Source organism: Leptonychotes weddellii, chromosome 1, assembly GCF_054177405.1.
Source record: "Leptonychotes weddellii isolate Sample4059 chromosome 1, ASM5417740v2, whole genome shotgun sequence".
In the NCBI taxonomy this organism is placed as follows: Eukaryota; Metazoa; Chordata; class Mammalia; order Carnivora; family Phocidae; genus Leptonychotes; species Leptonychotes weddellii.
Window position 1 is genome coordinate 17,745,775 of NC_138369.1, and position 13,689 is coordinate 17,759,463.

The following is a 13,689-nucleotide window of genomic DNA, read 5'->3' on the forward strand; positions in this document are numbered from 1 at the left end:
GACCACTCCTCTCTTACATGATGAGTGAATAGAAGTATAGTTAATTATCTGGAAGCAAAAAATCAGATACCTATTGAAAAATGTAGGTTTCACTTTATTAACAGATCAGACCACAGGTTAAGGTCACAAAATTAAAACCAAGCAGCAGTGTTGAACTAGCTGTACCATCCCTGTCAGTCCGTTTACCTCTGGTCATTCAGCACGGTTGTAAGCAAACACTTGGTAAGGCAGATGGAGACATTTATAGTCTGTCTGGGAAGCTGACTGCTAGCTGGGATAGTTTGTCCTCTTTACCCAGCTGAAATGTCCCTTTTTCCATGGGCTGCCGCAGATAGATAGGCTTTGAAGCCTTGCAACTGTTACTTCCCACACATACTGTCTTCCAGGATTTCCTGAGAAATGCTTATAGTATAAATTATGTTTTGTTTTATATTGAGATCTCCATATGTCTTCGGATCAAGCTGAATTTGCCTGTCGGGTCTGGAATATACCATTTTTCCCAGACATCAGAATAGGAAGCAGTTCTTCCCCATGGCTTAAAGTGACCATTCCAATGGAGTAACTTGGCAGCCTTTACAAACTGGGGTGAATATCGTTTTCCAGCACTGGAACCTTACGTTGAGAGAAAAAGAGCCAAATCATTGTACTAGTACTAGTCAGAAATAAGAAATGCTACATCAAACTGCAGAAAACTTAAAGGAAACTAGATATATCCCGTCCCTGAGGATAGTCCTTCAATTAATTCCTTATAAGCTTAGGCCTTTTGGTGAATTTTTCTGACTTACCAAGGTGGCGGACATTCCACATGGGGTCGATGGTAGAGTGCTGTTGATAAAATACGATCAGCAGGGGAGGTGTGGTGGTGCTGCCGGCCAGTGTTCTGCTGTACAGCCCCTCTCTTAAGAGAGATGACAAATGTAAGGTGTTAGTGGAAAATCCTGACAAATTAGCCTTAAGATAAGACCCCCAGGGTTGAAATAAGGGTCTTCACAGTGTGGTCAGCTATATACTTACTCCACATTGAGTTTCATCCATTTTTCCAGCTGGTGAGTTATATTTTGTTTTTTCCATTCTGTCAAGTTTGCAACAAAAACTCCAGGATTAAATGAGCAGGTGCTGGCTTTCATGGAAAGTTTACGAATTCTTTCCTTTTTATAGTCAAGATAGCCAATGTAATTGTACTAAAACACAAATAGGATATATAGATATTTACTGCTTCAAACAGAATAGATCTATAACTAATAAAGAATATAATAAAGAAAAAACCTGCTTGGTTTATTAGCAGATGGTTACACACAAAGTGAAATCTCAGATTCCAAGTTAGAGTAGAAACCTAGAATAAACATACTAAGCTAGATGTTTAAGGAGAATTAGGTTGTCAGGTTTATTGACCAATCCATAGGAAAGCAACCTTGAGTTTTGGGATGAACTGAGGAATGTAAAACGCAGCAAAAAAGAAAGAAGCTCCCTGATTGTGCTGCCTTCCCCCCATTACCCTGCATTATAGAGTGTGGAGCGTCTGTACAAGATAACGAATAAGTAACTCACTTGGTTCCCTGCTCCACGGATGACAACTTTGGTAGAGGCTGAGTCACAATCTTCTGAAAATGCAGCTGCATGTCCTGGCTTCAATGGTGTATTATAAAGGGCAAGAATATCCCCTGAAATAGACAAAGTGTAAGATTTACAAAAGATTTACACTTTGAGTTGCCTCAAGATGCCCATTCCTCCCAATTAGAATGACCTTTTACAGGATACTGTAAATAAAACAACCACAACCTCCCACACTCTGGACAGAGAACAGCACCAATGGTAACAGTCTTTGGTACCTTGCACAATTACATCATCGTCCATATATATGGCCTTCTTTGCACTGGGAACCAGAATTGGCAAGTAGAACCGTGCAAAGGTTAACTGGGAAAGGAAAAGGAAAGAGGCATTGGCATAGGATTCGTCAGTGGCTAAGCCTTTATTAGAAACTCCCAGAATGCTTTTTGTGCCCATGCAGAAGACTGCTGAAGGTCTCTTTAAGAACTGCCCCACCTTGGCCCCCAGGGAGCTACTTGCAGTGCACCCAGTTACCCAGGTATTCCAGTCATTTCCTAATACAGTTGACCCTTGAACAATGCACGGTTTAGGGATAACAGCCTCCTGGACAGTCAAAAATCAACATACAACTTTTGACTCCCCCAAAACTTGATAACCTACTGTGGACTAGAAGCCTTACATAGAATATAAACAGTCAACATATTTTATTACATGAATTCTATACTGCATTACAATGATGTAAGCTAGAGAAAATGTTAAAATCAAGGAGAAAACTATATCAACAAAAATCTGTATTGAAAAAATCTGCATATAGGTGGACCCTTGCAGTTCAAACCTGTGTTGTTCTAGAGTCAACTATATTCCCAAGTACAAACAAGGATGCACAGAACTCACTGGTTTTATGGATTCCCCCTGGTCAGGATCCTCCTTTACTTTCCCTTCCAAAAGTTTAGTGTCAAAATTGACAATTTTGTACCTGATGGTTTTCAAGGTACTGCCGCTGAGCCAGGACCTGATGAAAATAAAGCACCAAATTTCAGTTTTATATAACCATGTCCCCAAGACTGCAGCCTTCTCTTTGTGCCTTCCAAGGGCATAATGTAAGAGAAACCCTAGCGACCAGATAGGTATCTTAAAGCCCGTTCACCCCTTCCCCTCTGCAAATCTTGGTTTCCTCATCTGCAGTGAGGGTGTGCCCATCCAAGTCCCTGCCTGAACCACAATTCTGTGGTGATGAATAGTGCTCCCACCGGGCTCACACTTGGGATCACTGCTGTAGAAAAACTCTCTGTGGAGTTGAGAACGTCCCATCACATGTGGTCCAACTCTTGTCTCTCCAAATACATGGTGAAGTCAGAATATGATGGTAGTGAAAGCTAATTTTCGACAAAGTGGTAATCACGCTATTATAGACTCATTAATTCACTGTAATGACTAATTCTTCCACCTGAGTCTAAGGTACTGTCTCTAAGAAAAGTCCATGTTCTCTAAAGTACTGCACATTTTTTCTGTAGCTATTCTAATGCAGTATTTGTTTTTATATTATTTTAGATGGTTTTGGATAAAATGGGAAAAATAAGTCATCACAATTTTCACAAACTAAACATGAACCATGTAGAAAGCCACAAGGACAGAAATGTTTTAGAACTTTGACAACTGTTAACCTGTTAGACAAGATGTTTCTTTGACTGAATTTCATAAATCTGAATTCAGAGCATTTTTAAGACCTGGGTGAGCTCTTGTTCATCAGCTTAGGAGTCTATGATTAGTTACAACAATTGTAGTAAGGAACATTTACTGAATGATTATGTTCTTAGTGTTTTTTATATATTTTCTCATTTGCAACACAATAATCCTCTAAGTTGGATATTTTCACCCCATACTTAGAGATCTGGAAATGGGCTCCAAGGGGTTAAGTAATGTTCCCCAGTCACTCTGAGCCAGGATCTGGATTCAGTGTCTGCTCACTTCACCACACCACCTTGCCATTGCTCCCCCATCCCATCCCACTCTGGACCTACTCAGGGTATGTCCATGAGATAAGGAACTTGTAACGGGATATAAATCAACATATTGCTTCTTTCATCGAGAAGCTCATTACCAAAACAGTATCTGCTTGAGTTAACAATGTGTATATGGCACAGTGATTTACATCTTGGCACAAATTCCTTGTATTGTTTCTCCTACAATAGGGACATGTTTATGATACAATCACATGGAAAAATAACGTCATATGTGCAGTTTTTATGTGGTATAATTCCAACTGTATAGAAAAAGTATATACATACAGACATAAGGAATAAAAACATTTCCTGGATTGGCAGCTGGCCTGTTCTAGAGCATCCTCTAGAAGCAGAATCATCAGGCAAGCAGAGCTCACCGGAGATGGTCTGCTGTACCATTGAGTGTAACAATGTAGAACATCACATTGGAGCGAGTGTTGTGCTGAATGCTGTTTATAGCTGCAATGGCCCCCCCGAGCCTGTCTTCAGATGCAGCAATGACCACAGGAATCTCCTCTTGTCTCCCGTCTACAGCTTGTTGGGGAACATTTGGGACAAAGTCTATGGGCTGAAACCCCACAATTCCTGAATCTGCAAAGAACACACAAGGAAGGCATTGTGATACAATCTCATGAGCTTTTGATAGCCCAAGACATGAAAAGAGGTAAAGTGGGAATTATACTTACCTCATTCTCCCCTCATTATAATGTGAGGCATATAGCTCAGAAACTCTTTTCCTATATTTAACAAGGCTTTTGGAAAAGCAGAAGCATTAAAAAAAAAAAAAACGGCGTGAATTCTGATACACTACTGGTGGGAATACAACAATCTTTCTAGAATGTATTTTAGCAATTTGTGTCAAGAGCCTTAAATGGGGGGTACCTGGCCGGCTCAGTCGGGGGAACTGCGACTCTTGATCTCAGGGTCGTGAGTTCAAGCTCCACATCTCAGGGGTTGAGATTACTTAAATAAATAAACGAACTTTAAACAGGTATATTGGCCTCTGAGCCAGTAATTCCCCTTGTCCTCTCTTAAGGACAAATCTGAGAAGTTAATCAGAAGTCACAAGTTTGTTTATAATTGTGAAAACCTAGAAAGAAACTAAACAGTTGTTTTTCAAACTATGAACTATGTCCCATAATAGGCATGAAATCAATTCAGTGGGTCACAATCAGAATTTGAGTAGGAAAACAGTTCCTGAATTGGAATAGAATTAGAAAAGTATCAGACTGCATCACACACAGCAACTCAAGTACTGTTTCATAAGGGTTCTTTTCTGCCTTTTATAATATATATTCATTCATTTACATTCGTTGAACACTGAGCACCTAATATGTGGAAGGCAGTATCTAGGCACTGGGGTTGTAGCCATGAATAAAGCAGACAAATCTCTGCCATCATGAAGGGTGGACAATAAGCAAGGACACATGTATACTTGTGTGCTATATGTAACATGTTTCTTGTGGGGGTGCCATCAAAAAAAGTCTTGAGTCATTGTACCAAGACTATTTCCTGTGGAAACAAGCTATGGGGCATTAAAATTATGTATGAGGAGTATCTACCATCATGGTGACTTGCTTCAGATACAATCACATGGAAAACCTGTCATGTGCAGTTTATAAAGTGCATAATCTCATAACAGAAAAACTATATACACAGGAAGAGAAACCCAGGAAGGTACTATGCCAAAATTTTAATGATAGTTATCTCTAAGTAATGAAATCATGTATTCAATGAAAATTTATTGAGCACCTCCTGTGTACTGGCCATCATTTATATGCACGGGAGATAAAGGAGTGAACAAATTATTCTCATGGAGCCTGAATGCTCTTTTCATTTTTATAAATGTTCCCACCAGAACATACACTCCTTTATGTACATAGAATATGTATATATATAAATACACACAGTTATAAAACATGCTATCAGAGCACTCAGTGAAGGTCAGGGGAAGGCTCTTAGTCTTTTCTTGCTGTGGTCAACTATGGTGGGTGGCAACCCCAAAATGATTTTTGACAAACGTCGTAAGGCCTCAAACATCCCTCAATACCAAAGCAGGAGCAATATGAACAACTAATTTAAAAGAACTGACAATGGAATTATAAAGTGATTTTTTTAATCAGTTGCTAGGCTTGATGGTTTTGTGTTTCTACTAGAGTCCTAGTGATATCTTCCACAGGTTAAAGGAAAGTAACCACACTGACACTAGTAAATAGGGCAGGCATCAAAGAGAAGCGTCACTCACCTGTCCCCACCTTCTGAAGCCCTGCCCTGCTGCAGTGTGAGCAGACAGCAGCCCACAGAGGCTCCCCTCAGGCCTCTGATAGGGTGAAAAGGGATCTGCTGTCAGATCAAACCCTTAACAAATCTCCACACAACAGGAGAAGGGGTGGGGGGTGGGGCTGCAAAAGTCGGAGTACCACCACTCCTTTCCCAGAGTCAAACAGCTTTTGTAAGGACAAGAAGAAAACTTCCTTTTCCTTTAGCCTAGTAATGTAACTTAGAATGTTGGGATACAGGGAACTCCAGGTCCTCAACAGATGCCAAGGCATTGGTAAGGGCTCCCATACCTGAAACCTCATTCCTTAGCAAACTGCTCAGGCCGAGGAAGTTATGGTGCAAAACCAGTAAGAAGAGAACAGCAGCCAAGACCAGGACGATGATGTTTACTGAAACACAGGAAAAGCCTGCATTACATCTCTTTACCTTCTGAGCAGCTATAAAAACAATGTAATTTATAGAAAGAGCATACCTTTACGGAATGACATCTTTCTCTTCTGTCTTATATAAATACTAGTTTTTAACCCTACAAGACAAAAACAAGCCCCCAAAGTCAGCAGGTACGTGAGAATTACCATCAAAATGCCTCAACACTTTTATTCAGGTAGAAACAACAGTATTTTCGGCCAGAAACTCATTTTGAATTAATAGTTTCCAAGAACCCAAATTGAGATCTGAATTTTATATAGTAGTCATGATAATAAAATACTTGCAAATAATGTGGGAGAAATAGATAGCTTTGTACATTAAATGTCACCAGATGAAAAGCAAAATAAATTCTACCAAGAGGAATACTTGGTAGAATACATTTCCACTATGGAAATGTTTTCTGAATGAATTTCTACTCAAAATTCCTAGTTAAATTAGACATGGACTCAGTTATCTATGATCAAATAACCTGAGGTCAGCCTCATTGGTACAAAACATCCCTGTTCTGAGTTGTATCCCATTCGGCTTTAATTGGAATTAAAGAGAAAAACATTTTCCAAATTCATTCAAAACTATAGCAGAGAGGGGTGCCTGGGTGGCTCAGTCAGTTAAGCGGCTGCCTTCGGCTCAGGTCATGATCCCAGGGTCCTGGGATGGAGTCCTGCATCGGGCTCTCTGCTTGGCAGAGAGCCTGCTTCTCCCTCTCCCTCTGCTGCTCCCCTTGCTTGTGCTCTCTGTCAAATAAATAGAATCTTAAAATAATAATAATAGGGGCACCTGGCTGTCTCAGTCAGTAGAGCATGTGACTCTCGATCTAGGGGTTGTGAGTTTGAGCCCCACAGTGGGTATAGAGATTACTTAAAAAAGAAAAAATCTAAAATAATCACAATCAAATGAGAATGTGTGTGTAACTAAATTAAACGATCAGATTTCTACAACATGTCTGGATAATGTTACCTTAAAAGATTTTATGCATCCAGGATATTATGATCTTACCTCTGAGACCTTTACCCTTTTCTACTTCATCCTCCCCCATGGGAGTACTGAACATTTACATAAGGCTATTAACTTCACAAAGCACTTTGAATTATAGCATATTTCTAAAATCAAAGTAAGTCTGAATTAATTTCATCGTAGAAGTGTGTCCCTATCAGACACTTGATTTCTCAAGACCTTTGAAAGAGAGAGAAAGATATTGAAGGATTGTTTTAAAAACTCGGGATTATCAGTCACACTACAAATTTGGGAGAAAATAATTTAGACTCCTAAAGAATAATCTAAAACACACACAGTCTCCCCCTCTCATTTCTTTCTACAGCAGTACATATAACGTACATTATACCAATGAACTACTTCTCTAAAGAACACACATCATTATTCCCTGAGCAGTGTGCCTCTAACACATGGTGAGCCGAGCCTTACCTACAGAAACTGGCTGACCAGGAGCTGCTGGACAAAACTAGCATTTGCTGCTTAGAGCCAATTTCCACCAAGACTGGAAAAAATGATCCCCCTCGAATAAATCTCATTTACTTAATGGTATAAGAGACAATGTTTTAGCTCAACAACGTCCACTAACAGTTACAGATAGTGGATTGAGAGGTGTATGTATTTGTTTTTTTGTTGTTGTTGTTTTTTTAAAGATTTTATTTATTTATTTGACAGAGAGAGAGAGAGATAGTGAGAGCAGGAACACAAGCAGGGGGAGTGGGAGAGGGAGAAGCAGGCTTCCCGCGGAGCAGGGAGCCCGATGCGGGGCTCGTTCCCAGGACCCTGGGATCATGACCTGAGCTGAAGGCAGACGCTTAACGACTGAGCCACTCAGGCGCCCGAGAGGTGTATGTATTTGTGCTATTCCAGTTACCTAGACACAAAAAACCACACTCCTAGCAGGTACTTGATGTACTTAAGTAGATCAGCAGGGCAGAAACCACTTGCCTCTAAAACTCTTCCACAGTTATATATATGCAAAATGCCAATTATTATGAATATGTCTGCTCCACATTTCCTTTCCTGGTGCTATTCCTTGTAGTGAAATTCACTGATGTGGTTAGAAAGATTTCTCAAAACTTTACATAGACCCTGGGATGTGTAATAGTGGCTGTGTTTTTCTAAGAGTACACAAATGTGAACAATGTGATCAGCCATATTCAATTTTTCACTATGGAAATTCATGTTTGTTTGGAAATTATAAATAAAACCTTCACATTCCCAAATCACTCACAAAACATGCACACACACATACAACCAAGGCAGGCATATCCAGAAATATGGGTGAAGAAATCTTAGGGAGAAAGAACACCATTTTTTTTTTAACTTGCTAGCTACCTGCATTAGTCCCCACATTCTTGGCAGCTGTGCCTACCTTTCCACCTTCCCTCTTGTTAATATGTAGTCCCACGAAAGGCCATTCCACTGACACCCTGTAACCTAACCTCTAATTGTTTCCCTGGTGCAGCTTCAGCAAACACCTTCCCTCTGCTGGATCACACCCATCAGCATATTATCATGCTTTTCTATCTTCCAGTTAACTTAAAAAAAAAAGACACCATTACCCACACGCCAGTTGATCCACAGACCCATTTCCCTGCTCCCCTCACTCTAAAACCTTGAAAAAATTGCATCTCTAGCTCCACTCCCTCTCCTCCTCTCCAGCCAGACTTCTGTCCCTACCGTTCCATTCAAACTGATCTTGAGGTCACCAAAGACCAAGGTCATTTTTCTGTCCCCTTATCCATCTCCTCAGAGGCCATCAGGAAAGTTCACCACACCCCCTCCTCAATTATGAAATTCTCTCATTTGTTTTATTTCTGTCTTCCCAGACTAGAATGTAAGCTCTATGAGAAGAGAGACCCCATTGAAAGTGTTTACTGATGCATCCTCACCATCTAAAAACCACGATTGATATTAGGCATGTGATATTTGTTGAATGGTCTTGTAAATAGGAGCAAGGATGTTCTCAACTCAGAAAGAGAACATCATTTTTGATAATGAAATACATTCAACATAAGGGCCAACACGGATTCCAACAAAGAGCTCTCCCAAATGGAACCAGACAGGCAATTTCCTTTTCTCATATCTTACAGCTCAAATACCATAAAGCCTCTACAGCAACTGCCACACTATGAAGTGCATTTAAAAAGGGATAACACAGGGATGCCTGGCTGGCTCAGTCTCAGAAGCCAGCGATTCTTGATCTCATGGTTGTGAGTTCAAGGCCCATGTTGGGTGTAGACATTGTTTAAATAAATAAAATTTAAAAAGGCGGCGCGGGGGGTGGGGGGGTAGTAACAAAGAGGGATAGGTCTATTTCTACATACAACAGAAAGACTACTAGGTCTCTGCCAGGCTGAAAGGTGGAAAGGCACTAAGGATATACATCCACTTTCTCCTACCTCTTCATCTGGCTAGCCACTTAGCTTTCAGGACTCATGGGAGACTCTCCCAAACCCCATATTCAGCTGCACCTGCCCTTAGCTCCCACATCTCCCAGGCCTCCCTATCCCAGAATAAATCTGGCTGTCATTTATTTCTGGGGTTATGCCATTGTCTCCCTTGACACGCTCTGGGCTCTAGGAAGGAAAGAGCCTGGTGTTGGTCACAGCAGTATCCTAGGCCCACTGCATGGCATAGAAAAGGTACCGTGAATGTGCTGAATGTGTGAATGCGGGCGGCCGCCTGTCCCGGGAGTGCTGAGAATCCCACCGTCTGTGACCCTGACACGGAACACAGCATAGAGGCTAGAGGTCAGGGTTCCCCAGGACGGTTTCTCTCCGACACATGGGCACCGCACCTCGCTCAGAGTAACAAGGGAGGGCCTAAGTTTTTGAGGTAGACACACCCTTGAGAGAGGCAGAGCGAACCCTTGATGGGTCTCTTTTGGGAGGGCCCGGTGCAGCCGGCGAGCATGCCGCACGGCCAACTTGGGAGACTCTCCGGGTGGGAGTATCTCTCCATACCGGTGCAGGGGCGTCCGAGGGCGGGTCCCCTTTTCGAGGAGAAGCCCTTTCTCTCGAGGATGTGGCCTGGGGTAGTCCCCTCTAAATTCCAGCAGTCAATAGGGCCCCCTTACGCTTAGGGGCGACGGGGGCGGTGGGACGCTCCGGAACCTCCCCCAAGGCCCAGAGACAACCCCCTCCCGCCCTTCGTTAGGGTCCAGCCGAGCCGTTCCCCTAGGACGCTCCCCGCGGCCGCCCTTACCTGCAGCCGGAGGAGGAGGAGCCCCGGCCCGCGCCCCGGCCCGCCCCGCCAGCTCAGCGTCCGCGCCGCAGGCCCGGGGGCCCAGTTCGCCGCCGGGCCGTCCGCCTCCCCTGTACTCGGGACCGAGCCCACCCGCCCGCTAGCTCCGCGGCCGTCGCGCACTCCGGCAACCCGAAGTCGGCCCACCGCTCGGACCGCAGGAGCGTGGCACCGAACAGGCGCCGCCGGGCAGCCCCGCAGCTGGGGTCCTCGCCGAGAAAAGCCGGTCGCCATGGAGACGGGGGGCGCGCCGGCAGCGGTTAGGCCGCGGTGGTGCTGTGGAGGGCAGTTTGTTGGGCCGGGCCCCGCGGCTCCCGGCACCCGACAGCACTGACGGCGAACCCTTCACGGGCGCGCGATGCCTCCTCTCGGCCGTCACCACCTCATCCCTCGCGGGTAGTGCGCCGGGCTACAGTGGGCTCCGAAAGCGCAGGTCGCCTAGCGATGGCGCGGGGCGGGGCCTCGGACCGTTCGGGTCTGTGGGAAACATCCGCTTCCGGGGCCGCGGCCATCGCATTACCCGGCTCAGCGGGCCCGCCGAGCTACCCGTGGTGTCGGACCCCGGCGCCTACGGTCCCTGAGTCGCGGTTGCCCTCGCCCGGCTGCCAGCCTTCTCAGCCAGTCATGTTGCAGCATCTGAGCTCACTGCCCACGCAAATGGTGAGGGCTCGGCCCCAAGACCCCCGCACGCAGCTCCGCCGCCCTTTTCGGAGCACCGACCCTGTGCTGCGCGGTTCCTGGCTCGGATGGCTGCCTTGCAGTCAGTCTCTTTCCTGAATTGTGCTTCCCAGGTCCCCATCTCTCTTCCTCCGGGAGGAGCCCCCTGCCCGTGCTCTGTTAGGATGCTTCAGTATCCTCGGGAAACCCAGAATTTCATTTTTCGCAGTTTTGGGGGAGGCCCCTGACGTTGGGGTTGCCCGATGCCAAAGCTGTGAGGCCAGGGAAGGAACTGTGCCTCTTCCCCTGGTGGAACCAATTTCTGCTCTGCTCTTCTTCACCTCTAGGATTACAAGGGCCAGAAGCTAGCTGAACAGATGTTTCAGGGAATTATTCTTTTTTCTGCAGTAAGTATTGGTCTTGCATAGTATTCTCGTTCTTCTCCCCCTCCCCCAACCAGCTTGACTGTATTTATTTAATACACTTCGTTTGTTTCCAGATAGTTGGATTTATCTACGGGTACGTGGCTGAACAGTTCGGGTGGACTGTCTATATAGTTATGGCCGGATTTGCTTTTTCGTGTTTGGTAAGAAGTTTGTGGGTGTTTGGATGTTAGTGGCTGACTGTTAAAGTTTTCTGAATTGGGTTGGTTTGGTTGGACCTAGCTGTGAGAACCATACCAACTTTTCGAAACCTCACTTTTGCCATCAGTGTCTCACCTTGCTATCATTGGAAAAGTAGAATGCCAAGTGTCAGATAAAGTAAGCTGCATAAAAGGAAACAGCTCATTTCTTTTGGCAGCTGCTCCAAGCAGTAATCTTAAAGCTAGCAGGAATTTCCTATGGTCTTCATAATGCTCCCTCCTCACCTTTTAGCTCTTAAAGCCTTACGTGTAAATGGTGAGGCTTGTACCCAATTCTTAAAATTATGTTGTCTGGGTAGAGGTACATAGTTTTCATTGGAATGTCCGTTTTGCTGCTGCTGTTTTTACCCTTAGCATAGGAGGTATTTGGGAACCAGACATTATACGTAATGCTCTTTCAAACTTCTCATGTTTAATATTGATGGCTTTTCTCTGTTCTGTCTCAGTTGACACTTCCTCCATGGCCCATTTATCGCCGGCACCCCCTCAAGTGGTTACCTGTTCAAGACTCAGGCTCAGAAGACAAGAAACCAGGGGAAAGAAAAATTAAGAGGCATGCTAAAAATAACTAATTAGGGTTTTCATGATTTAGCTTTACTGTTGCACCTGCTTTCGTTTTGTGTGAGAGGAGCTCAATTGTTTTCACACCCAAAACATGAGCTAAAACCCACTGCTGCTCTTTCAGCACAGCTGCGTGTAGATTTTGTTCTTTATATTTCACTTCTAATTCAGCTGGCTTTTGATTTATAAATATTTTAGACCTTCTCTTCATAACCTTCCTCTGAAATGAGAACAGAAAACACAAGTATGCAAAGTTTCTTTCAGGTCTACCAAAATAATGATGAATAAATGCCTCATAAATGAAAGTACAATTTAACTGTCAAAGTTTTATAATTCACTATGAGTGGTTAAATTGTTTTAATGTTTTCAATTAAAACTCAATGCAAGTCTATGTCTAAAGAGTCTTTTGTTCATTGTTCTGCAAGCGAACCTACGAGTAAAAGCCAAAGTTAGAAGTTTGTGGTTCTGAAAGTACCATCTCTATTTTCTGTAGCTGCAAGTTCCTAAAAGATGTCTTTCTTGACAACAATTAAGCACCTATGAAAAAATTTACTAATGTAAATTTGTGGGACGGTAATATTTTGGTACCACTAAAATAAGGCTCTGTTAAGCAGAAAAAATTCAATCCATGCTTTACTTGAGGTGGACCAAAGTAGAAACCTATTCTTTTTAAATTGTCCAGAGGGCTGAAGAGAAAAATGTTCTAAAGGTTTAGTGTGTGGGATGGGAGTGGGAGGGTTATTATAGATAATATTCTATTTCTCAGTACCAGTAAATAGGACTTAATAAAATGTTTAAAAATGAGAGCAAAACCCCTGGCCAGACTTACTAAAAAGAGAAATGACCCAAAGCAACAAAATCATGAATGAAAGAGGAGAGATCACAACCAACACCAAAGAAATACAAACAATTATAAGAACATATTATGAGCAACTCTATGCCAGCAAATTAGATAACCTGGAAGAAATGGATGCATTCCTAGAGATGTATCAACTACCAAAACTGAACTAGGAAGATAGAGAAAACCTGGACAAACCTATAACCAGTAAGGAAATGGAAGCAGTCATCAAAAATCTACCAACAAACAAAAACCCAGGGCCAGATGGCTTCCCAGGGGAATTCTATCAAACATTTGAAGAAGAATTAATACCTATTCTTCTGAAACTGTTCCAAAAAATAGAAATGGAAGGAAAACTTCCAAACTCATTTTATGAGGCTACCATTACCTTGATCCCCAAACCAGACAAAGACCCCATCAAAAAAGAATTACAGACCAATATCCTTGATGAACATGGATGCAAAAATTCTCACCAAAATACTAGACAATAG

The 13,689-nt window shown here is 43.2% G+C and overlaps 3 protein-coding genes across 4 annotated transcripts in view; 1 reads left to right on the forward strand and 2 right to left on the reverse strand.

Annotated features, from left to right (window-relative positions):
• Positions 1-13,689, reverse strand: part of ITIH4 (inter-alpha-trypsin inhibitor heavy chain 4) — a 121,204-nt gene that overhangs the window by 33,043 nt on the left and 74,472 nt on the right. The gene's annotated exons all lie outside the window — the stretch shown is intronic.
• GLT8D1 (glycosyltransferase 8 domain containing 1) lies at positions 74-10,690 on the reverse strand. Its single transcript, XM_006743968.3, has 10 exons — positions 10,461-10,690; positions 6,304-6,357; positions 6,122-6,220; positions 3,929-4,142; positions 2,443-2,560; positions 1,830-1,914; positions 1,549-1,661; positions 1,015-1,181; positions 786-898; positions 74-612 (listed from the first exon to the last, which is right to left on the reverse strand). The coding sequence occupies exons 2-10, from the start codon at positions 6,317-6,319 to the stop codon at positions 428-430; spliced, it is 1,110 nt and encodes a 369-aa protein (XP_006744031.2). The 5' UTR covers positions 6,320-6,357; positions 10,461-10,690; the 3' UTR covers positions 74-427.
• On the forward strand, positions 10,929-12,751 carry SPCS1 (signal peptidase complex subunit 1). Its single transcript, XM_006743967.3, has 4 exons — positions 10,929-11,159; positions 11,504-11,563; positions 11,656-11,742; positions 12,246-12,751. Exons 1-4 carry the CDS (start codon positions 10,944-10,946, stop codon positions 12,369-12,371), a joined length of 489 nt encoding a protein of 162 aa, XP_006744030.1. The 5' UTR covers positions 10,929-10,943; the 3' UTR covers positions 12,372-12,751.